Consider the following 24,769-nt stretch of genomic DNA (forward strand, 5'->3'; position numbering starts at 1 on the left):
ATCCGGTCACTGCACTCCAGCCCGGGCGACAGAGCAAAACTCTGTCTCAAAGAAAACAAAACAAAACAAAACAAAAAAAAACAAGCCAGGCACGGTCGCTCACATCTGTAATCCCAGCACTTTGGGAGGCCACGGCAGGTGGATCACGAGGTCAGGAGATCGAGACATCCTGGCCAGCACGGTGAAACTCCGTCTCTAGGCCGGGCGCGGTGGCTCAAGCCTGTAATCCCAGCACTTTGGGAGGCCGAGATGGGCGGATCACAAGGTCAGGAGATCGAGACCATCCTGGCTAACACGGTGAAACCCCGTCTCTACTAAGAAATACAAAAAATAGCCGGGCGAGGTGGCAGCACCTGTAGTCCCAGCTACTCGGGAGGCTGAGGCCGGAGAATGGCGTGAACCCGGGAGGCGGAGCTTGCAGTGAGCTGAGATCCGGCCACTGCACTCCAGCCTGGGCTACAGAGCGAGACTCCGTCTCAAAAAAAAAAAAAAAAGAAAGAAACTCCGTCTCTACTAAAAATACAAAATATTAGCCAGGCATGGTGGTGGGTGCCTGTAGTCCCAGCTACTCAGGAGGCTGAGGCAGGAGAATGGCGTGAACCTGGGAGGCGGAGCTTGCAGTGAGCCGAGATTGTGCCACTGCACTCCAGCCTGGGCGACAGAGCAAGACTCCATCTCAAACAAACAAACAAAAGAAATGAGGGCTGGGTGCAGTGGCTCACACCTGTAATCCCAGCACTTTGGGAGGCCGAGGTGGGTGGATCACTTGAGGTCAGGAGTTCGAGAGCAGCCTGGCCAACATGGTGAAACCCCATCTCTACTAAAAACACAAAAAAATTAGCCAGGTGTGGTGGTGCACCCCTGTAATCCCAGCTACTTGGGAGGCTAAGGCAGGAGAATCGCTTGAACCCGGCAAGTGGAAGTTGTGGTGAGCTGAGATCGCACCACTGCACTCCACCCTGGGTGACAAAGACTCCATCTCAGAAACAAAACAAAAAACAAACAAACAAAAAACAAAGGCAGCTGTAATTCCAGCTACTCGGGAGGCTGAGGCAGTAGAATTGCTTGAACCCAGGAGTCGGAAGTTGCGGTGAGCCGACATCACGCCACTACTCTCCAGCCTGGGCAACAGAGCAAGACTCAGTCTCAAAACAAAACAAATAAACAAAAATGACACAGTGGACTGCAAACATCGGGAGCGTGTGATCCTACACAGAGGAAGCAGGTGCTAACTTCCTGAGCCGGAGCCCCACAGGCACCACCTGCATCCGAGGCCAGCCAGTGGCAGGCACCGGGTCAGAGCCACGCCCAACACACAGGGCCTAACAGCTCCAAGCACCTGGCAAGGCAGTGGTGGATGTAAGTCCCCAGTGAGGTGCTCACACAGGGATCCGGCCATCCGAGCCCATCAGCAAGAGACACAAACCTGGGCCTGACATGTGGCCCTCCTTGCTGGGCAGCTGCCACCTGGGTATCCAGGGCGGCCGGAGACCTCCATCCTCCTCCCTCCCAGTTACCACCTGCAAAACCGCTCCCATCCTCCTCTCAGTGGGCCAGACTCCCACCCAGGCCCCTCCTGCTAGGCCCTCCAGCCACCCTCATGGCCACAACCCAAGACCCCACGGCATCGAGGGCACATGTCGTCCGCAGCCCAGGCGGGATGCCCAGCTCCATAATCTTGCCCACAACAGTGAGCCCAGTAGAGCCAACAGTCCCGAGACCTGCACCACACCCTGTGCCGGGCACCAGTCACCGCCAGTACCCCCACACCTGTGCCTCGGCAGGCTGGGAGTCCCTGGCCCAGGTCGCCAGGTCACCCTGTGGGGTCAACAACAGTCACAGGGTCCTGCCCTTGCACATGGACATTGGACAGCCGGGGCCATGGCCTCTGAGGTGAGGTCTAGGGCCAGAAAGGGGCCAGGTGCCCATGAGAAGGGTGGGCCTGATTCTGCAACACCCCAACCCCTCCATCGAGAGGCAGGAACCAAATGTGTTCAGAGCTCAGGGGCCAAGGAGACCTCTGCTACCCAATGGCCTCCGTGACCACTTCAAAATGCAACATTTACATGGTGCTGAAAAATGCACCTCGTGGGACTCAAAAGAAACCGCGGGCAGGAAGCACCCGACATGGGGACGAAGGGCGCACAGCTACAGCAGGCACTACCATACGGGGAGAACGGAAGAAAGGGGGCGACTGCAGAGGCCAGCCTCGAGTGGGCCCTGGAGCCCCATTTGCCGGCCCCTCCATGTGGTGAGCGAGGGAAGGGGGCACCGCACCGCTCAGCATCCCTCCACCTCACAAGCCCACCAGGGAGCGCAGACTCAGACCCGCCGGGCCACCTCTCCGTGTCTGCTGGGAAGACAGTGGCTGCAGAAGCCCTGCTCGCACTCCAGGGTGCCACAGGTGCCTGCTGCCCACAGGAAGACCAGCGTGGAAACCAGATGCTCTGGCAGGGGACAGGCTGCACTCAGCACAGAGCGGCCTGGGCCGGGGACCTACCTTACGGATCTGATTGGTGGTCAGCATGATGACGTCGGTGCCTTCGTGAAAGCTCTGGGAAGCAGCGAGGTAGCCGATTCGCTGGGAGAGAACAGACGAGCACATCAGAGGCCGGGCACCTGCAGCCTTCAGGAGCGCCCAGCTTTGCTCTGCAGCGTCTGCACCAGGCAACGCAGGTCCAGAAGCAACGCCCCGCAGCCTGGACGCGGGGACCACCAGCAAGTGGGAACCAACCCGCATTTGAAAACCAACCCAGATTTCTTCAAAATTCCAGAAGGAAATTCCCAGAGTTTGGAATATGTATGAGTTTTTTTTTCTTGGAGACAAAGTCTCACTCTGTTGCCCAAGCTGGAGTGCAATGGCACGATCTCAGCTCACTGCAACTTCCACCTCCCGGGTTCAAGCAGTTCTCCTGTCTGAGCCTCCCAAGTAGCTGGGATTATAGCCGCGCGCCACCACACCCTGTTAATTTTTGTATTTTTAGTAGAGATGGGGTTTCACCATGTTGGCCAGCCTGGTCTCGAACTCCCAACCTCAGGTGATCTACCTGTTTCAGCCTCCCAAAGGGCTGGGATTATAGGCCACTGAATCCACCTTGGGTAACAGAGCAAGACTCCGTCTCAAGAATAATAATAATAAAAATTGGCCGGGCACTGTGCCTCACACCTGTAATCACTCCCCCCACCCCACCAGCCTCGCCGTCCCGGAACCTCACCTTGAAGGTGAACTTGGAAGCACTCATCACTTCTATGATGTTGAAGGCGGCCCAGCTGATGTCGTATCCCAACATCTGTAACTGTTAAGGGACGCACAGGAAATTGCACTCACAAGCCAAAGTGGAGACAAAGGGTTTGAGCCGTAGCATGAAGCGCTCCCTCCCAGCACACGGAGCAGACTCACTCATGGTCAACAAACACCCAACACACACCCGTGAGGCCTTTCATTTCTTCTTTTGACAAACAACTCTGACATTTAAAAGCTACAGGGACAGGTTAGTGACAGGCACTAAAAAGAGGCTCAATGTCTGCAATTGGCTAACTGGCACTTATGGGTACTAACTACCACCCCTTGGCGAATCAGCTCCTTGAAATAGTTACGAGACGAGCAGCGGCACGGGGGGCCCCGGACGAGCCCTCCGTCTCGCTACCTCCCACGGGAAAACAGGCCAGAGGGAGGCGCGCCCGACCCCGCTCACGCATTGACCTGGAACTGCAGCCAGGAAGGGAGCCAGCCCAGGAAGGTCCAGGGCCCCAGCTCTCCCCACTAGGCGTCCTGGTGCGGCCTGTGGTGGGAGCCGAGACCGCAGGCGAGGGGCGTCCTTAGTGAACACCACCCAGAAGAGGACCCCATGGGGCTCCCTCGGGGCTACCACCAGGGCCTGTGGGTTGCCACCCTCTGGCCTGTTTGCCAGTCATGTGACAATCACGGCTCTCCACTCCAGGACTCCGGGTTGGCCCTGAGGGGCTCACCGACAGCGGGTGGTACCAATGACTGACAGGTGGACAGACAGGCTGAGGAACAGGGGGACACGCGCTGAGTGGAGAAGCAGCCCGACAGTGCTGGGCACGGGCCACCGGGAGACACTTACATACGTCAGCTTGCAGACCGCGTTCGCCTTCACCGCGATGTTGTCCTGCTTCAGCTCCTGCTTGATCTCATCGATGCACTGAGAGATGTATTTTGCCTATAATGGTGGATAAACACAGAAATTACAAACATCTAGCTAAGATGGTTGGAATACTGATTCCAGGCCAGGAGCGGTGGCTCACGCCTGTCATCCCAGCACTTTGGGAGTCCAAGATGGGTAGATCACGAGGTCAGGAGTTCGAATCATCCTGGCCAACTTGGTGAAACCCCGTCTCTACTAAAAATACAAAAATTAGCTAGGCGTGGTGGCAGGCACCTGTAATCCCAGCTACTCAGGAGGCTGAGACAGGAGAATCATTTAAATCCAGGAGGCAGAGGTTGTGATGACACCACTGCATTCCAGCCTAGGTGAGAGAGCCAGATTGTGTCAAAAAAAAAAAAAAAAAAAAGAAAGAAAGAAAGAAGCCAGACAGACACAAGAGAGCACACCATATGATCCATTTCTACGAAATGCCCAGATGAGGCCAATCCAGAGACAGAAACCGGATTTGTGGGTGCCAGAGGCTGGGGGAGGAAACGGTGAGGATTCGCTTTCTTTCTAGGCTGAGAATGTTTTGGAACTTGGCCGTGGTGGTGGCACATAGCATTCTGCTACACACGCCCCGCTGTTTGCCTACTCCTTGGTGGACGAACGTGTGGGGTCTTCCCACCTTCAGCCAGTGTGACCCTCGCTGCTGTGAACACCGTGCTCAGGTTTTGGGGGGATGTGTCTGGATCCCCTGGGCCTGCTCACTAACTGTGTGTGTCTCCAGAACACCATTAAGGATAGTTCTGACCCAAGCAAACTCAGGTACAAGGTCCAAATGGCAGATGAGGTTCCCAGGAGACAGGCAGGCGTGAGCCGCTCAACATGGATGGCACCAGAGACAAGCCAGGTCGATGCCATGCTGGCCCCAGAGACAACCCACCCCACCTGGGAGGAGAGAGAGGAGGGAACAGCAGAGGCTTGGAGCGCCTCCCTCAGTAGACGATGAGGCCCCCACGACAAGCCCTCCTAATGCACAGGAGCCCCTCTCCATCATCCGACAACAGACCAGGAGTGATGGCTCCCTGGGCCCCATCCTGCCAGCCCCTACGTCGGGATGCAATGTTCCTCCTGCTGTGCCCACCAGAGGCAAGGATGGCAAGCCCACCCTATCGTACTTCTGTCCCCAGCCCCACTGTAGCTGGCCTCAAAGCAGCCCCAGGAATATACACCACTCATGTGTCACCCAGGACCACACCCCAAGCTCGGCTGCCAGCTACACCGAGTGGGGAAGGAGCCACAGCTGTGGGGGAGTGGGGGGCTGGGGGGAGCACAGACACACAATATTTTCCTGAATGTTTTATGATCCAACTCTGTACAATGGAACAAGTGTCACCCGATCCTCCAGACGCACTTCAAATTACTACACCTCGCCCCAGGACTGTACTCCCATCCCCACAGCAAGGATAACTCACTCCTCCTGCTCAAAGGGTCAGGACTGTTGATGATTTATAAGGGAAAGAACAAAAAGACCATCACAGGCGTGGAGAGGTCAGACCCTCACGAGGGCAAGGGGGATGGGATGTCAGGCAGCGTGGCTGCCGTGGAAACCAGCCTGGGGTTCCTCCAAGGTTCCATGTGGAGTTACTGCCCCGGCAATTCCACTGCTGGGCGTGCACCCAAGGAGATGGAAAACAGGTGTCCAAACAAAAACAAGCACACGAACGCACATGGTAGCACCATTTATAGTGGCTTGAAACAGGAACAGCCACCACGCTCACGGCTGATGAATAATACACACAACGTGGTGGGTCTGCGCCAGTCAACTTGCTTGATTTTATGGATTTTTTTTGAGACAGGGTCCCACGCTGTCCCCCAGGCTAGAGTGCAGTGGGGAGATCACCGCTCACTGCAGCCTCCACACCCTAGACTCGAGTGATTCCCGTGCCCAGCCTTTCAAAGCACTGGGACCACAGGGGTCGCCACCACGCCCAGCCACTAGTCAGCTTTCTAGGAACTCGGCAGTGGGTCGCAACCCTGGGACTCCTTCCTGGCTTTTTAACTGCTGATAAAGTCCAAGTAGCTCCTCTCAGACCAAGCCTCACACAAACATTTTTTTTTTTTTTAGACGGAGTCTTGCTCTGATACAGGCTGGAGTGCAGTGGCGCGATCTCGGCTCACTGCAACCTCCACCTCCCCGGTTCAAGTGATTCTCCTGCCTTAGCCTCCTGAGTAGCTGGGATTACAGGGGCACACCAGCACGCCAGCTAATTTTTGTATTTTCAGTAGAGACGGGGTTTCACCATGTTGGCCAGGCTGGTCTTGAACTCTTGACCTCAGATGATCTGCTCACCTCAGCCTCCCAAAGTGCTGGGACAACAGGCGTGAGCCACCGCACCCGGCCTGAAGAAAAAAATTTATTAGTCGGGGTATGGAGACATGATCTAGACCCAGAAGATTATATTATAAACATAGATTTAAATTATTTGAAGGTAGCCGGTGCGGTGGCTCACGCCTGTAATCCCAGCACTTTGGGAGGCCGAGGCGGGTGGATCACGAGGTCAGGAGATTGAGACCATCCTGGCTAACACGGTGAAACCCTATCTCTACTAAAAATATTTTTAAAAAATTATCCGGGGCCGGGCGCGGTGGCTCAAGCCTGTAATCCCAGCACTTTGGGAGGCCGAGATGGGCGGATCACGAGGTCAGAAGATCGAGACCATGCTGGCTAACACGGTGAAACCCCGTCTCTACTAAAAAATACAAAAAAAAAAAAATTAGCCGGGCGAGGTGGCGGGCGCCTGTGGTCCCAGCCACTCAGGAGGCTGAGGCGGGAGAATGGCCTGAACCCAGGAGGCGGAGCTTGCAGTGAGCTGAGATCCGGCCACTGCACTCCAGCCTGGGCGACAGAGCAAGACTCTGTCTCAAAAAAATAAATAAATAAAATTTAAAAAAAATAAAAAATTATCCGGGCATGGTGGCATGCGCCTGTAGTCCCAGTTACTTTGGAGGCTGAGGCAAGAGAATGGCGTTATCCCAGGAGGCGGAGCTTGCAGTGAGCCGAGATCATGCCACTGCACTCCAGCCTGGGTGACAGACAGAGCAAGACTCCGTCTCAAAAAAAAAAAAAAAAATTATTTGAAGGTATAACGTGGCTATACATGACACTTTCTACAAAAACAAAGGGAAATTAGAGGAGCAACATGTGAAATTTCTCAAATACCTCAGCTAGTTCCGCACCAAATTCACACTTCACCACACAGCAAGTGAGATTCTAAAACACTGATGCTGGTTTCAGCACCTATTTAATTCTGGGATGTAATTTGGAACACAGCATGCGTATTTCCTTTATACACTAACTTCTCAGGACTACAGTAACACAGGCCATTTAAACCCTAGATACACAGGAGAACTCCCTGGGGTACCTTTTTTTTTTTTAATCAAGTCTTGCTCTGTCACCAGGCTGGAGTGCAGTGGCGTGATCTTAGCTCACTGCAACCTCTGCCTCTCGGTTCAAATGATTCTCCTGCTTCAGCCCCCTGAGTGGCTGGGATTACAGGCGTGCACCACCACGCCCAGCTAATTTTTGCATTTTTAGCAGAGACAGGGTTTCTTTTTTTTTCTTTTTTTGAGACGGAGTCTGGCTCTGTTGCCCAGGCTGGAGTGCAGTGGCCGGATCTCAGCTCACTGCAAGCCCCGCCTCCCAGGTTCACGCCATTCTCCTGCCTCAGCCTCCCGAGTAGCTGGGAGTACAGGCGCCCGCCACCTTGCCCGGCTAATTTTTTTGTATTTTAGTAGAGACAGGGTTTCACCGTGTTAGCCAGGATGGTCTCGATCTCCTCAACTCGTGATCCGCCCATCTCGGCCTCCCAAAGTGCTGGGATTACAGGCTTGAGCCACTGCGCCCAGCCCCAGAGACAGGGTTTCACCATGTTGGCCAGGATGGTCTCGATCTCTTAACCTCATGATCTGCCTGTCTCGGCCTCCCAAAGTGCTGGGGTTACCGGCGTAAGCCACCACGCCCGGCCTTTTTTTTTTTTATTGAGACAGGGTCTTCCTCTATTGCACAGGCTAAAGTGCAGAGGCCTAATCACGGCTAACTGCAGCCTCAACTTCCCAGGCTCAAGAGATTCTCCCGCCTCAGCCTCCCGAGCAGCTGGGACTACAGGTGCATGCCCCCATATTAAAGTTTTTTTTTTTTTTTTTTTTTGAGATGGAGTCTGGCTCTGTCACCCAGGCTGGAGTGCAGTGGCCGGATCTCAGCTCACTGCCTCCCGGGTTTACGCCATTCTCCTGCCTCAGCCTCCCGAGTAGCTGGAACTACAGGCACCTGCCAACTCGCCCGGCTAGTTTTTTGTATTTTTTAGTAGAGACGGGGTTTCACCGTGTTAGCCAGGATGGTCTCGATCTCCTGACCTCGTGATCCACCCGTCTCGGCCTCCCAAAGTGCTGGGATTACAGGCTTAAGTCACCGCGCCCGGCCATTAAACTAAGTTTTTAAATTACATATATATATACACACATATATATATACACACACACACACAATTTTTTTTTTTTTGAGATGGAGTTTTGTTCTTGTCACCCATGCTGGAGTGCAGTGGTGTGATCTCAGCTCACTGCAACCTCCGCCTCCCAGGTTCAAGCAATTCTCCTGCCTTAGCCTTCCCAGTAGCTGGGATTACAGGCATGTACTACCATGCCAGGCTAATTTCTATATTTTTTTTTTTTTTTTTTTTTGAGACGGAGTCTCGCTGTGTCTCCCAGGCTGGAGTGCAGTGGCGTGATCTCGGCTCACTGCAAGCTCCGCCTCCCGGGTTCACGCCATTCTCCCGCCTCAGCCTCCCAAGTAGCTGAAACTACAGGCGCCCGCCACCACGCCCGGCTAGTTTTTTGTATTTTTAGTAGAGACGGGGTTTCACCATGTTAGCCAGGATAGTCTCGATCTCCTGACCTGGTGATCCACCCGCCTCGGCCTCCCAAAGTGCTGGGATTACAGGCTTGAGCCACCGCGCCTGGCCTAATTTCTATATTTTTAGTAGAGACGGGGTTTTGCCATGTTGGCCACGCTGGCCTTGAACTCTTGACCTCAAGTGATCCTCCCACCTTGGCCTCCCACAGTGCTGGCATTACAGGTGTGAGCCACCGCACCTGGCTGGCACTTTTTCTAGTTTTAAAGTTCCGATTCTCAGTCCTTCGCCTTCAATGAATGAAGTCAGCATCTTGAGACCACGGAGGCCGCATGGTCACAACCTCAGCAGCTGATTCTCGGGTGCTGTCTAGCTCAAAGACCAACGAGCTGAACCCTCGACACATCCCACGGTGCTTTCCACGTGCCTGCAAGGCTGAGGGAAGCCGGGCCGCTGAGCTGCATGCAGGCTGAGGGCCTCGGAGCTCACCCAGCTCATGAGAGCAAAGCCCGACACCCCTCACCCCACTGGGGGCTCTGAGGGGTTTTTACTTTTTTTATTTGAAATAGTTTCGCTCTTGTTGCCCAGGATGGAGTACAATGGTGTGATCTTGGCTCACTGCAACCTCCATCTCCCGGGCTCGAGCATGGTTCTCCTGCCTCAGCCTCCCAAGTAGCTGGGATTACAGGCATGTGCCACCACGCCAGGCTAATTTCACATTTTTTGTAGAGACAGGGTTTCTCCATGTTGGCCAGGCTGGTCTCGAACTCCTGACCTCAGGTGATCCGCCTGCTTCGGCCAAGGCCTCCCAAAGTGCAGGGATTACAGGAGTGAGCCACCACGCCCAGCCTCTTTTCTTTTTTTTTTTTCTTTTTTTTGAGACGGAGTGTCGCTCTGTCGCCCAGGCTGGAGTACAGTGGTGCAATCTCGGCTCACGGCAAGCTCCGCCTCCCAGGTTCACGCCATTCTCCTGCCTCAGCCTCCCCAGTAGCTAGGACTACAGGCGCCTGCCACCACACCTGGCTAATTTTCTGTATTTTTAGTAGAGATGGGATTTCACCATGTTAGCCAGTATGGTCTCAATCTCCCGACTTCGTGATCCGTCCACCTCAGCCTCCCAAAGTGCGGGGATTACAGGTGTGAGTGAGCCACTGCACCTGGCCATGCCAAATTTTTGTATTTTTGTGTAGAGATGAGGTTTTTAAGGCCCTGTCTCAAAAAAATCAAAAAATAGGCCGGGCGCGGTGGCTCAAGCCTGTAATCCCAGCACTTTGGGAGGCCGAGATGGGCGGATCACGAGGTCAGGAGATCGAGACCATCCTGGCTAACACGGTGAAACCCCGTCTCTACTAAAAAAATACAAAAAACTAGCCGGGCGCGGTGGCAGGCGCCTGTAGTCCCAACTGCTCGGGAGGCTGAGGCAGGAGAATGGCGTAAACCCGGGAGGCGGAGCTTGCAGTGAGCTGAGATCCGGCCACTGCACTCCAGCCTGGGCGGTAGAGCGAGACTCCGTCTCAAAAAAAAAAAAAAAAAAAAAAAAAAAAAGAAATACAAAAAACTAGCCGGGCGAGGTGGCGGGCGCCTGTAGTCCCAGCTACTCTGGAGGCTGAGGCAGGAGAATGGCGTGAACCCGGGAGGCAGAGCTTGCAGTGAGCTGAGATCCGGCCACTGCACTCCAGCCTGGGTGACAGAGCGAGACTCCGTCTCAAAAAAAAAAAAAAAAAAGAAAAAAAAAAAAAAAGAAATACAGGCCGGGCCGGGCGCAGTGGCTCACGCCTGTAATCCCAGCACTTTGGGAGGCCGAGACGGGCGGATCACGAGGTCAGGAGATCGAGACCATCCTGGCTAACACGGTGAAACCCCGTCTCTACTAAAAAATAGAAAAAAACTAGCCGGGCGAGGTGGCAGGCGCCTGTAGTCCCAGCTACTCGGGAGGCTGAGGCAGGAGAATGGCGTGAACCCGGGAGGCGGAGCTTGCAGTGAGCTGAGATCTGGCCACTGCACTCCAGCCTGGGTGACAGAGCGAGACTCCGTCTCAAAAAAAAAAAAAAAAAAAAAAAGAAATACAGGCCGGGCGCGATGGCTCAAGCCTGTAATCCCAGCACTTTGGGAGGCCGAGATGGGCGGATCACGAGGTCAGGAGATCGAGACCATCCTGGCTAACACAGTGAAACCCCGCCTCTACTAAGAAATACAAAAAATAGCCGGGCGAGGTGGCAGCGCCTGCAGTCCCAGCTACTCGGGAGGCTGAGGCCGGAGAATGGCGTGAACCCGGGAGGCGGAGCTTGCAGTGAGCTGAGATCCGGCCACTGCACTCCAGCCTGGGTGACAGAGCGAGACTCCGTCTCAAAAAAAAAATAAAAAAATAAAAAAATAAAAAAATAAAAAATTAGCTGGGTGTGGTGGCCACATTGTGTAGTCCCAGCTATTTGCAAGGCTGAGGTAAGAGAATTGATTAAGGCCGGGCGCGGTGGCTCAAGCCTGTAATCCCAGCACTTTGGGAGGCCGAGGCGGGTGGATCACGAGGTCAGGAGATCGAGACTATCCTGGCTAACATGGTGAAACCCCGTCTCTACTAAAAATACAAAAAACTAGCCGGGCGTGGTGGCGGGCGCCTGTAGTCTCAGCTACTTGGGAGGCTGAGGCGGGAGAATGGCGTGAACCCGGGAGGCGGAGCTGGCAGTGAGCCGAGATCACGCCACTGCACTCCAGCCTGGGAGACACAGCGAGACTCCATCTCAAAAAAAAAAAAAAAAAAGAGAATTGATTAAGCCCAGGAAGTCAAGTCTGTAGTGGGCCGTGATTGCAGCCCTGTACTCCAGCCTGGGCAGCAGAGCAAGACTGCCTCAAAAACAATAAGAGAAATACACGAAAGTGCTGCCGTGGCGGGCGCAGGGCTGCACCTGCAATCCCAGCACTGCAGGTGGTCGAAGTGGGTGGATTGCCTGAGGTCAGGAGTTCGAGACCAGTCTGACCAACATAGAGAAACCTCATCTCCACTAAAAACACAAAATCAGCCAGGCGTGGTGGCACATGCCTGTAATCCCAGCTATTTGCGAAGCTGAGGCAGGAGAATCACTGGCACCTGGGAGGCGGAGGTTGTGGTGAGCCGAGATCGTGCCATTGCACTCCAGCCTGGGTGACAAGAGTGAAACTCCATCTCAAAAAAAAAAAAAAAGAATTCCAAGTCCCAACAGTAACTGGGTCAGGAAAGGAGACATGCCAGCGAAGTGCTCCATCCTGCCCAGGATAAGTTACCATCCACAATCACCCTCACTTCAAATTCGAACAGAAAAGCCACTGAACCCCAGAACCCCAGAAGCAGCATGAAAGGAGCTTATCATGCAGAGTGCGCTGCTCCTTCTACAGCCCGGGACGCTGTCCTGGTTTACCCTCTCGTTGTGGACAGGCTCAATGCCCTCTGTACCTAGGAGCAGAGCAGCCGCACCCATGCTGAGACAGCATGGAGCCGAGGTCCCCACACCAGGACCTACCTCCACTCCCACGACTGAGGCTGGTGCAGCACACTAACACCCAACAGGGCAGAGGCCAGAAACAGCCCCGTCCAGCACCAGATCCCGGCCGGCCCCATCTAGTCCAGCCCCAGCCCGTCTCTGTGCTCAGTCCTGTAACTCACGGCCCCTCACCTCAGCCTGGATGTCTGTGGGGTGGCACGGTCACCAATAAAACCCTCTGAGTCGAGGTGGGGCACGGTGGCTCACACCTGTAATCCCAGCACTTTGGGAGGCCGAACAGATCAATTTAGGTCAGGGGTTCGAGACCAGCCTAGCCAATTTTTAGTGAAACATTGTCTCCACGAAAAATACAAAAATTAGCCTGGCGTGGTGGCGCATGCCTATAATCCTGGCTACTCGGGAGGCTGAGGCAGGAGAATTGCCTGAACCCGGGAGGAAGAGACTGCAGTGAGCCAAGATCGCACCACTGCACTCCAGCCTGGGTGACAGAGGGAGACTCTGTCTCCAAAAACAAAGAACGAACGAAACGCTTCTGGCTCAAATCCACAGAGACAGCAGGCCAGTGGCTGCCAGGGCATGAGGTTTCTCTGTTCGGAATTTACTGTGCTGAATCACCGCACGCTTGTAAACATACTGAAACCTACTGAATTTCATGCCTAGAACAGGCGGATTTTATGGCATGCAAATTGTATCTCGATACAACTATTCAAAGAAAGGAACCACCTTGGCTCAGCAGCATCACAGGACAGGACAAAACGCCAGGACAGACGTGAGGCTCCACCTGGACTGCAGTTCCCTGAGGGCTGGAGGCCTGGGCAGAGCAGAGGGTCCTCAGGCCCTGGTCACAGATTAACAGGACCATCAGAGACCACTCAGCACAGAGGGGGCCACATGGCGGATGCCCAGGCCACCCGGGACCCTGCATCCTTCTGCCTGTCTCACTGCCATGTGGACAAGTCGGCCACCAGCCAACCCAAGAACTCCTAGGGCAGTGGTTCCCAGCAGGTGACTCTGTCCCCGCAGGGGACACTGGGCGATGTCTGCGGCATCTGTGCTTGCCACGACTTGCAGAGATCTAGGCATGGAGTGGGTGGAGGCTGGGGACGTGCTCAGTGCCCTGCAATGCCCTAACACCCCCACCCCAAGAACCATCCAGCCTGATGTCCACAGTGCCAGGGCTGGGCCAGAGCACACCCAGGTCTGGTGTCGCCACTCCTGCCCTCTGGTCTTCCTGGCTCTCCAGGGCACAAAGCAAGCGAGCATCACCCAGAAGCTGGTTACAAGGCAGAGCTCACCCCCACCCACACGTCCCTCCAGGACCCACATGCCTCGGCCTTGAAGCCACCTCCACACACACACACCAAGCCTTCTGCCCAGAGGCTGCCTTTTGAAAACCCCTGCAGAGTAGTAAAACAGACAGAGGCCCAAGCCCTGGGGAGAAAGCTTCAGGAAGAACGCAAGCAGTTAAACACCCGTGAATGAGTGAACCGCACTCATAATCAGGGGAGCTGACACTATGGCTGCACCCCCCTAACACCCTAGCCCTGCTGGTGGTGCAGGAGGCGAGGCTGTGGCTTCCACGCTTGCTGCTGGGAGCGGCTCTGTGGGGATTGGGCGCTGTCCCAAGGGCTGGGCGCGCTGCATGCCACCACGGCTTGAGACCATTCATAAAACGATCCCACATGGAAACCACCCACGCGTCTGACCAGAGACCACGTAGGGAAGCTGCGTGTAAACAACAGAGCACAGCCACCCACGGCAAGGACCGAGGACAGCTCCCCACCACGCCGGCAGCAAAGCACACACACCTTAGGCAATCACGCCTATGGTTCAGGGACACGAATTTAAGTGATAAAACTAAAAGCAAGTCAAGGAAATTAAACTCACAGAAGTCAGGATCATTACCATAATAATCAGCTGTACAGGCCAGGCGCAGTGGCTCACGCCTGTCATCCCAGCACTTTGGGAGGCCAAGGTGGGTGGATCACTTGAGGTCAGGAGTTCGACACCAGCCTGGCCAATATGGTGAAACTCCGTCTCTGCTAAAAACATAAAAATTAGCCAGGTGTGGTGGCAGGCACCTGTAATCCCAGCTACTTGGGAGGCTGAGGCAGGAGAATCACTTGAACCCAGGAGGCGGAGGTTGCAGTGAGCCAAGATCATGCTGCTGCATTCCAGCCTGGGCGACAGAGCAAGACCCCATCTCAAAAAAAAAAAAAAAAAAAAAAAAGCTGTACAATGTCCTATGCATTGCATATGTTGCCATTAAAGAGGCTCAAAGGAGAAAAAAAAAAAAAAAAAGCAACCTAGAATCCACGCCCTCCGGTCTACCACCACCGTGACAGCATGGGGGATAAGGGCACCTGGACAACAGGGAGGCATTCGGGAATTCTGGGAGACTTCTCTTACCGGCAAGTGGGCTCAGGGGCTTTTAATCTGGGGTTGATTCTACCTCCAAGAGATACGTTTGTCTGGGGACACCTGTGGCTAGCATGACCAGAGGAGCTCCTGGCATGGAGTGGGTGGGGGCGGGGACACTGCTCAGCACCCTATGGTGCCCAGAATAGCACTACTCAGAGAATGATCCAGCCCCAACATCCACAGTGCTGAGGGGCAGACGCCGATCTAGGGGAATGACTGATGGTATTAAAAGAAAAGAAGACACACTCAGTTCAAATTGAATATCTTTATATCTTTTTTTTTTTGAGTTGGAGTCTGCTCGGGAGGCTGAGGCAGGGAGAACTGCTTGAACCCAGGAGGCGGAAGTTGCAGCAAGCCAAGATTGTGCCACTGTACTCCAGCCTGGGCAACACAGCGAGACTCTGTCTCGGAAAAAAAAAGAAGAAAACAAAACAAAACAAAAAAATAATAAAAAGAAAAAATGGGCTGGGCGCGGTGGCTCATGCCTGTAATCCCAGCACTTTGGGAGGCCGAGGTGGGCAGATCACGAGGTCAGGAGATCAAGACCATCCTGGACAAAATAGTGAACAATCATCTCTACTAAAAATACAAAAATCAGCTGGGTGTGGTGGTTCGCACCTGCAGTCCCAGCTACTTAGGAGATTGAGTCACTCAAATCTGGGAGGCGAAGTTTGCAGTGAGCAGAGATGGTGCCACTGCACTCCAGCCTGGTGACAGAGAGAGACTTAGTCTCAGAAAAAGAAAAAAGAAAAAATGAGGCCGGGCGCGGTGGCTCACACCTGTAATCCCAGCACTTTGGGAGGCCGAGGCGGGTGGATCACAAGGTCAGGAGATCGAGACCACGGTGAAACCCCGTCTCTACTAAAAATACAAAAAATTAGCCGGGCGCGGTGGCGGGCGCCTGTAGTCCCAGCTACTCGGGAGGCTGAGGCAGGAGAATGGCGTGAACCCGGGAGGCGGAGCTTGCAGTGAGCCGAGATCGCGCCACTGCACTCCAGCCTGGGCGACAGCGTGAGACTCCGTCTCAAAAAAAAAAAAAAAAGGCCGGGCGCGGTGGCTCAAGCCTGTAATCCCAGCACTTTGGGAGGCCGAGACGGGCGGATCACGAGGTCAGGAGATCGAAACCATCCTGGCTAACACGGTGAAACCCCGTCTCTATTAAGAAATACAAAACAAAAAACTAGCTGGGCGAGGTGGCGGGCGCCTGTAGTCCCAGCTACTCGGGAGGCTGAGGCCGGAGAATGGCGTGAACCCGGGAGGCGGAGCTTGCAGTGAGCTGAGATCCGGCCACTGCACTCCAGCCTGGGCGACAGAGCGAGACTCCGTCTCAAAAAAAAAAAAAAAGGCCGGGCGCGGTGGCTCAAGCCTGTAATCCCAGCACTTTGGGAGGCCGAGGCGGGCGGATCACAAGGTCAGGAGATCGAGACCACAGCGAAACCCCGTCTCTACTAAAAATACAAAAAATTAGCCGGGCGCGGTGGCGGGCACCTGTAGTCCCAGCTACTCAGGAGGCTGAGGCAGGAGAATGGCGGGAACCCGGGAGGCGGAGCTTGCAGTGAGCCGAGATTGCGCCACTGCACTCCAGCCTGGGCAACAGCGTGAGACTCCGTCTCAAAAAAAAAAAAAAAAAAAAAAAAAAAAAAAGAAAAAATGGAGAAAACTTTGCCGAAACTATGAAAAGGGCTTGTGAGAATAAAGTGTTAAAAGTCATTTGGCTGGCTTGGCGCGGTGGCTCAAGCCTGTAATCCCAGCACTTTGGGAGGCCGAGACAGGCGGATCACGAGGTCAGGAGATCGAGACCATCCTCGCTAACATGGTGAAACCCCGTCTCTACTAAAAAAAATACAAAAAACTAGCCGGGCGTGGTGGCGGGCGCCTGCAGTCCCAGCTACTCTGGAGGCAGAGGCAGAAGAATGGCGTGAACCCGGGAGGCGGAGCTTGCAGTGAGCTGAGATCCGGCCACTGCACTCCAGCCTGGGTGACAGAGCGAGACTCCGTCTCAAAAAAAAAAAAAAAAAAAAAAAAAAAAAAAAGTCGTTTGGCTTTTGTGCCAATTCTACCGAGCTTTAGAAACTGAGGACACTCTCAAGTGGACCAAGACACGTACGAATGAGACCACTACTTATGCTTTTTAAAAGGACTCATCTGGGCCAGGCACGGTGGCTCAAGCCTGTAATCCCAGTACTTTGGGAGGCCGAGACGGGCGGATCACGAGGTCAGGAGATCGAGACCATCCTGGCTAACACAGTGAAACCCTGTCTCTACTAAAAAGTACAAAAAACTAGCCGGGCGAGGTGGCGGGCGCCTGTAGTCCCAGCTACTTGGGAGGCTGTGGCAGGAGAATGGCGTGAACCCAGGAGGCGGAGCTTGCAGTGAGCTGAGATCCAGCCACTGCACTCCAGCCTGGGCGACAGAGGGAGACTCCGTCTCAAAAAAAAAAAAAAAAAAGGACTCATCTGAATGGGTTTTGCATGGGAACCCGATAGGTTCACATGTGCACACAAGTATCACATGCAGAAATCAAAGTTTCAGGACCGGACAGTTACCGTATGTGTCTGTACCCTGGTCTTTTCTAGTTTCTTTTCCTTTTTCTTACCTAGCATAACCCATTAAATTGAATTTACAACCCACAAAGAGGTCACAGCCTGAGGTCTGGAAAACAGTGAACTAGACAACCTCAGCGCTCTGGTGCTTCCAGGAAACCGCGTTTCACTGCAGCATCCTCAGCGTCATTCAGCAAGGAGGCAGGTGACCGTCATCCCCACTTACACAGAAGGAGACAGAGCAGGGGGCTCTCCATGGGCCGCCCCAGGAAGTCAGCCACTCAGCCAAGCACCTGGACTCGGATTTCCCAAACCTCACGCCATTTCCACTCCATCGCGCTGCCTTTCCACGCCGCTTTCAAAGTCACGGCTGAGCCTCGCTTCCATGATGCCACGCTCAAGTTTTAGGGGAAAATCCATTACGAAATGGAAACTGTTTTTGGAAACTATACTGCCGCAGAAAACGCACACCATCTAGAGTCTTCGTTCCGGGCGCGGTGGGTGGGAGGGAAGAGCCCACAACATACGGTCTACAGGGTAGCTGCGTTTTCAGAGTGAGTGCGGGTGCTGGGGGGACGGCTAGAACCGTCACTGAACAGTCATTTGCTGCTCTCCAATCAGGAGACTCCAGCAGCTGCAGACAACATCCAGAATCAGACATGAACAGCTGAGTTACGACCCTCTGGGCCACAACAACGGTCTTCTGGCGAGAAAGCCGGGTCCCCAGACACCACACGTCCTGTCTGAAATCACCCACTGGCCAACGGCAGGGCCCATGAGGAAGTCTGGGACTTTCAAGGACGCGCTGCGCCGTTTAAAATTGTTTCCCAGCCGGATGCAGTGGCTCACACCTGTAATCCTAACACTTTGGGAGGCTGAGGCGGGCGGATCACCTGAGGTCAGGAGTTAGAGACCAGCCGGACCAACATGGTGAAACCCCCTCTCTACTAAAGATACAAAAAAAAAAAAATAGCTGGGCGTGGTGGCGTATGCCTGTAATCCCAGCTACTCAGGAGGCTGGGGCAGGAGAATTGCTTGAACCTGGGAGGCAAAGGTTGCAGTGAGCCAAGATCATGCCTTTGCACTCCGGCCTGGGCAACAAGAGCAAAACTCTTTCTCAAAAAAAAAAAAAAAAAAAAAATGTTTCCACCACCAATACCCCCTTGAAGGGGCCCATGCTTATAGGGAAAGCGCTATGAACTCACACCAATTCCAAAGGAAGAAACCCAGGCTCAGGAGCTTCCCAGTGAAGACAGGCACATCCCCCTGAAAACCACGCCCCAGACTAGAGGTGTGGTCCTCCACTGGACAAACCCCCCCGGCCCATCCTCAGGATTCCAGAACAGGCTGCTCAGTGACATGTGCTGACAGGGACAGGGACGGGCACTGGGAGATCCTGCCTGTGCAGAAAAAGGCCTCTCGGGAAGCAAAGCACATTTCCAATCTGGTGAACCACGCTCAGTACAGTAAAAGCAGGCCCATCAGCCACGCTTTCAACTCACAAAGAATCTGAACATTACTCCAGTTAGTTACACATTGTAACCAAAGCAGTTAGGCAGAGCTTCTGAGATGATGAAAACCAAGGAGGCCGAAGGTAAGGGGGGTGGAGAAGAACAAAAATGACCTCATTAAGGTGGGGGCAGGCGAAGCCACACCACTTCCAGAAAAGTGTAAAGGTGTAACAATCCGGCAAGAGCTCAGGTTCCCAGGGAGAGGGGCAATGGGCTGAGGGACACAGAGCCTGCAAGCAAACCCCTTCACTTCCCTGCCCTCCTGGGCACCTCGTCCGGGACACAGCCTCTGGCACTGGGACTGGTGCGGTATCAGAGGCGGATCTCCTTCAGGCCGGCCTTGCTGTCCACGCAGGGAAGCAGACAGGCAGTCCTCAGGTAGGACACTTTCTAAGGCTCCCACTGCCCAAGGGCTGCATGGGTATCCTTCAAGGAAGCAAGACGCTTGCTGGCCACTGTGCCCATTCTTTTTCAATCTAGGTCACAGGTTGGGGGAGGGGAGAAGCGGGAAGGAAACGATCCCCATAGTTGTAATTTTACTTCTGGAAAACCGTTTCCTCGCGCTGGCTTTCAGGTTCCTACTTGAAGTTAGCTTCCCCATTCCAGGTTCCCCCAGGCTGCTACCTCACTCGGGCTTAGGATGCCGCTGTCCTCCCTCCTTCCCAGCAGCAGCCTCGCCTTCCTGGGAACCGGGGCACTGGAGGCAAGGCCCCAAGACCCTGCCCGGTTCCGAGCCAGGCCCCAGGCAGCAACCTGGACACGCATTTACACTACCCAGAAGGAAGGAGTTTCTCCAGGGGCGGCCCAGGACCCCCTGCCCCGGTCTCCCAGGGAGGGTCCGGGGGCGGGGCCCGGGCTCCTGCATTTTTAATCGGTGATTCGGAAACACACTCACGTTGGAGAAACTCTGTCCAAGGACCTCGGAAGTCTCCTGGGAGGGTCACCCGAGCCAAGCGGGAGGTGGGCCCGAATCTCCCTCTGAGCGAGTAAACTGAGGGTCCAGGGGGAGAGCACGCATCGGCGGGGCTCAGAGCATTGCATTTTGAACAGCGCTTCCCCGTGGTGATCCGATGAGGCGAGGACCCTAGACGTGCTGCTCTAAGGCCTTCGCCCCTCGGGGGTAAACTGAGGCTGAGGGACCGAAGACGAGGGCGGCGCCCCAGGCCCAGGCCAGGCAGGGCCGAGGCCGAGAGCGGGACCTCGAACTAAGACAGAGCCCGGGCCGAGCAGGCCCAGTGAGCAGCGCTGGGCCCGGGGCTGGGGCGGTGACCAGGCCGAGCCGCCCCTTGGCGCGCCAGGCTCACCTCGTCCTCCTTGTGGTTACGGATGCCGCGGACCAAGTCCTGCAGATTCTTGTCGAACATGCGGTCGATGCTGCCCTTCACCATCTTGAGGGCCATCGCGGCGGCCCACGGGCTTTTGCCCCGGGAGGCCCGCGGCTGGGCGCCGTGAGGGGGCCTGGGGTCCGCGCCTGCCGCCCGCGGAGCGCTGCGCTGCCGGCCGCTGCGGCGGGGCAGGCTCCCAGGCCAGGGCGGCGGCGGGGTCCAAGGACCGCCGCAGAGGTGGCAACCCGCTCGGCAGGTGCCGCGATCTTGCTCCGGGCCACTTGCAAATGGCGGACAAGATGGCGGCCGGTCAGCTGACCGTGAGCGCCCGGTCCCAGCCGAGCCGGCCTCAGAAGCCCCACCTCCCAGGAAGCCCCGCCCCTTCACCTCCCTGGCGGGGAGACGCTTCATTTCCCTGACGACGACAGGTATCCCAATGGAAATGTGGCACCACCTTCTCCGGCTCGCGGCCCCGCCTTTTCCGGCCAAAAGACCTGCGCTTTCATTGGTCAGTGACCTCCGGAACTCCGCCTTCTTCCTCGTTCTGGGCTCTAGCCACGCCCTTAGAGTCTGGTCCTGACCCTCCCATCAGCTGACGGGTGTGGGCGTGGCTGGATGTGGGCGGGGTGCCCACGTGGAGCTTAGCCGGCAAGTTCTCGGGGAAGACTGGAGCTCCGCCTTTCCTGAATGTAAAAGCTGACGCGTCCTGAGAGCCTCCAAACCCAACGCCTGGGCGGGTGGGGGAACGGGTCCTGTGGTTCCTGCAGCCTCACAACATCCTGTGAAATGGGCAAGACAGAGATTAACATGCCCACAGGAAGAAAATGAGGCCAGAGACAAGACTACGACATTGTCATTCATTCAATAAACATTTGTCGAGGGCCCACTGTGTGCCAGGCATGGTAAGGGGCGCTGGGCATGCAGCAGTAAATGAGATATACTGAGTCCCTGCCCTCCGAGATACATCACTGAGATTGTAAAAAAAAACTTTAAGCTCGGCCAGGCGCGGTGGCTCATGCCTGTCATCCCAGCACTTTGAGAGGCCAAAGCGGGAAGATCACTTGAGGTCAGGAGTTCGAGACCAGCCAGGCCAACATGGTGAAACCCCGTCTCTACTAAAAATACAAAAATTAGCTGGCTGTGATGGTGGGCACCTGTAATCTCAGCTACTTGGGCGGCTGAGACAGGAGAATCGCTTCAACCCGGAAGGCGGAGGTTGCGGTTAGCCAAGATGGCGCCACTGCACTCCAGCCTGGCAACAGAGCAAGACTCCGTCTAAAAAAAAAGAGAGAAAGTATCAGCAATAAAAACTGGGGTAAGATGGGCCAGGCGCGGCAGCTCACACCTGTAATCCCAGCACTTTGGGAGGCCAAGGCGGGTGGATAATGAGGTCAAGAGTTTGAGACTAGCCTGGCCAATATAGTGAAACCCCATCTCTACTAAAAATACAAAAATTAGCTGGGCGTGGTGGCATGTGCCTGTAATCCCAGCTACTTGGGAAGCTGAGGCAGAAGTATCTCATGAACCCAGGAGGCGGAGGTTGTAGTGAGCTGAGATAGTGCCACTGCACTGTACCCTGGGCAACAGAGCAAGACTCTGTCTCAAACAAAACAAAACAAAACAAAAAAACTGGGGTAAGATGTTTATAATACTTATATCTGACAAATGACTTATATCCTGGTGGGGCAGGATGGCTGACACCTGTAAAATCCCAAAGTTTAGGAAGAATCTCTTGAGCCCGGGAGATAAAAACCAGCCAGAGCAATATAGTCAGACACTCATCTTAAAAAAAAAAAAAAAAAAGGCCAAGGGTGGGGCAGGGAGGATGGGTGCAGTGGTTCACACCAGTAATCCCAGCACTTTGGGAGGCCTAGAGGGACAGATCACATGAGGTCAGGAGTTCGAGACCAGCAAATTAGGCCAGGCGCGGTGGCTCACACCTATAATCCCAGCATTTTGGGAGGCCGAGGCGGGCGGATCACAAGGTCAGGAGATCAAGACCATCCTGGCTAACACGGTGAAACCCCGTCTCTACTAAAACTACAAAAAATTAGCCGGTCGTGGTGTTGGACACCTGTAGTCCCAGCTACTCGGGAGGCTGAGGCAGGAGAATGGCGTGAACTCAGGAGGTGGAGCTTGCAGTGAGCCAAGATCCCGCCACTGCACTCCAGCCTGGGCAACAGAGCAAGACTCCGTCTCAAAAAATTAATTAATTAATTAACCGGACGTGGTGGAAGGCGCCTGTAATCTCAGCTACTCAGGAGGCTGAGACAGGAGAATGACTTGAGTCCAGGAGGCAGAGACTGCAGTGAGCTGAGATCGCGTCACTGCACTCCAGACTCAGCAAAAGAGCGAAACACGGTCTCAAAAACAAAGGGGGTGGGGTGGGATGGGGACTGGGCACAGTGGTTCATGCCTATAATCCCAGCACTTTGGGAGGCCGAGGAGGACAGATCCCTTGAGGTCAGGAGTTTGAGACCAGCCTGGCCAACATGGTAAAATTCCACCTCTACTAAAAATACAAAAATTTGTCAGGCATGGTGGTGGGCGCCTGTAATCCCAGCTACTGGGGAGGCTGAAGCAGGAGAATGGCTTGAACACAGGGAGCAGAGGTTGCAGTGAGCTGAGATCACCCCATTACACTCCAGCCTGGGAGACAGAGCAAGATTTCCGTCTCAAAAAAAAAAAGGGAACTGCTGGGCATGGTGGCTCCATATCTTCGGAGGACATATTCATGCATTTCTATCAGGAATAGTAGGGGAATCGGTGGGTAATAGAACATATATGTGCCAGCACTGGAAGCTGGTGCCAAACAGTTTCCAGCCGTCCTTGTGATTTCTTTCCCCCCACCCGAGATGGAGTCTTGCTGTGTCGCCCAGGCTGGAATGCAGTGGCGTGATCTCGGCTCACTGCAACCTCTGCCACTGCAACGACCTGATTTTTTTTTCTTTCTTTCTTTCTTTTTTTTTTTTTTGAGACGGAGTCTCGCTCTGTTGCCCAGGCTGGAATGCAGTGGCGCGATCTCAGCTCACTGCAACCACTGCCTCTTGGGTTCAAGCAATTCTCCTGCCTCAGCTTCCTGAGTAGCTGGGATTACAGCTGCCTGCCACCACCTCCAGCTAATTTTTGTATTTTTAATAGAGACTGGGTTTTGCCATGTTGGCCAGGCTGGTCTCAAACTCCTGACTTCAGGTGATCCGCCCTCCTCGGCCTCCCAAAGTGCTGGAATTACGGGTGTGAGCCAGTGCACCAGCCTGCTCACTGCAACCTCTGCCTCCCAGGTTCAAGCAATTCTCCTGCCTCAGCCTCCCAAGTAGCTGGGACTACAGAGCCGTCCGCCACCACGCCTGGCTAATTTTTGTGTGTTTTTTTTTTTTTTTTTTTTTTGTTGAGACAGAGTCTCGGTCTGTCGCCCGGGCTGGAGTGCAGTGGCCGGATCTCAGCTCACTGCAAGCTCCGCCTCCCGGGTTTACGCCATTCTCCTGCCTCAGCCTCCCGTGTAGCTGGGACTACAGGCGCCCGCCACCTCGCCCGGCTAATTTTTTGTATTTTTAGTAGAGACGGGGTTTCACCGTGTTAGCCAGGATGGTCTCGATCTCCTGACCTCGTGATCCGCCCGTCTCGGCCTCCCAAAGTGCTAGAATTACAGGCTTGAGCCACCGCGCCCGGCCAATTTTTGTGTTTTTAGTAGAGATGGGGTTTCACCATGTTGGCCAGGATGGTCTTGATCTCCTGACCTCGTAATCTGCCCGCTTCGGCCTCCCAAAGTGTTGGGATTACAGGCATGAGCCGCCGCGCCCGGCCTAAATATGGGTTCTTCAGTCCTCAGGCGAAGGCCTAGGGAAACAGAATCTCTCTGTCTTTCTGTCCTCTTTTCACTGCCCAAGGCAGGACTGTAATCTGATTGGGAGCCCCAAGACCTCATTCCAGAGAGGGTCATGCCCCATACCTTGGAGGAAGGAAAGCCGCACAGAGACACAAAGAGGAATCTGGACAGACAGGCCCCGCCGGGCTCCCCAGTCAGTCTATTCATATGAGATCATACTAATGCCTAATTACATTTCTTTTTTTTTTTTTTTTTTTTTTCAGACGGAGTCTCGCTCTGTCGCCCAGGCTGGAATACAGTGGTGCAATCTCGGGTCACTGTAAGCTCCGCCTCCCAGGTTCACGCCATTCTCTTGCCTCAGCCTCCTGAGCAGCTGGGACTACAGGTGCCGCCACCTCTCCCGGCTAATTTTGTGCGTGTGTGTTTTTAGTAGAGACGGGGTTTCGCCGTGTTAGCCAGGATGATCTTGATCTTCTGACCTTGTGATCCACCCGCCTCGGCCTCCCAAAGTGCTAGGATTGCAGGCCTGAGCCACTGCGCCCGGCCTACATTTCTTTATGATGGTGAATCATGTCTATTTAATGAAGCCGCCATTAAAACCGAAAAGGGGGCCGGGGGCATGGCTAGTGCCTGTAATCCCAGCAC

At 54.6% G+C, this 24,769-nt stretch overlaps 1 protein-coding gene across 5 annotated transcripts in view; it reads right to left on the reverse strand.

Moving 5' to 3' along the window:
* The window catches only part of AP3D1 (adaptor related protein complex 3 subunit delta 1), a 58,211-nt gene extending 37,617 nt beyond the window's left edge, over window positions 1-20,594 (reverse strand). For 4 of the 5 annotated variants that reach the window (XR_012428208.1, XR_012428209.1, XR_012428210.1 and 1 more), the window contains exons 1-4: window positions 20,278-20,594; window positions 4,089-4,184; window positions 3,216-3,296; window positions 2,501-2,581 (exon numbers count right to left, since the gene is read on the reverse strand). Coding sequence is in view for 2 of the 5 variants with exons in the window: in XM_005587451.5 (XP_005587508.4) it covers window positions 2,501-2,581; window positions 3,216-3,296; window positions 4,089-4,184; window positions 20,278-20,373 (354 nt within the window). In the remaining 3 variants the exon portion in view is untranslated. Of the gene's footprint in view, window positions 1-2,500; window positions 2,582-3,215; window positions 3,297-4,088; window positions 4,185-19,868 lie in introns of all 5 variants that reach the window. The other variant, XM_074025283.1, reaches the window with a different exon arrangement.
* Window positions 20,595-24,769: the final 4,175 nt, after the last annotated feature.

The sequence above is a fragment of the Macaca fascicularis genome, chromosome 19 (genome assembly GCF_037993035.2).
Source record: "Macaca fascicularis isolate 582-1 chromosome 19, T2T-MFA8v1.1".
In the NCBI taxonomy this organism is placed as follows: Eukaryota; Metazoa; Chordata; class Mammalia; order Primates; family Cercopithecidae; genus Macaca; species Macaca fascicularis.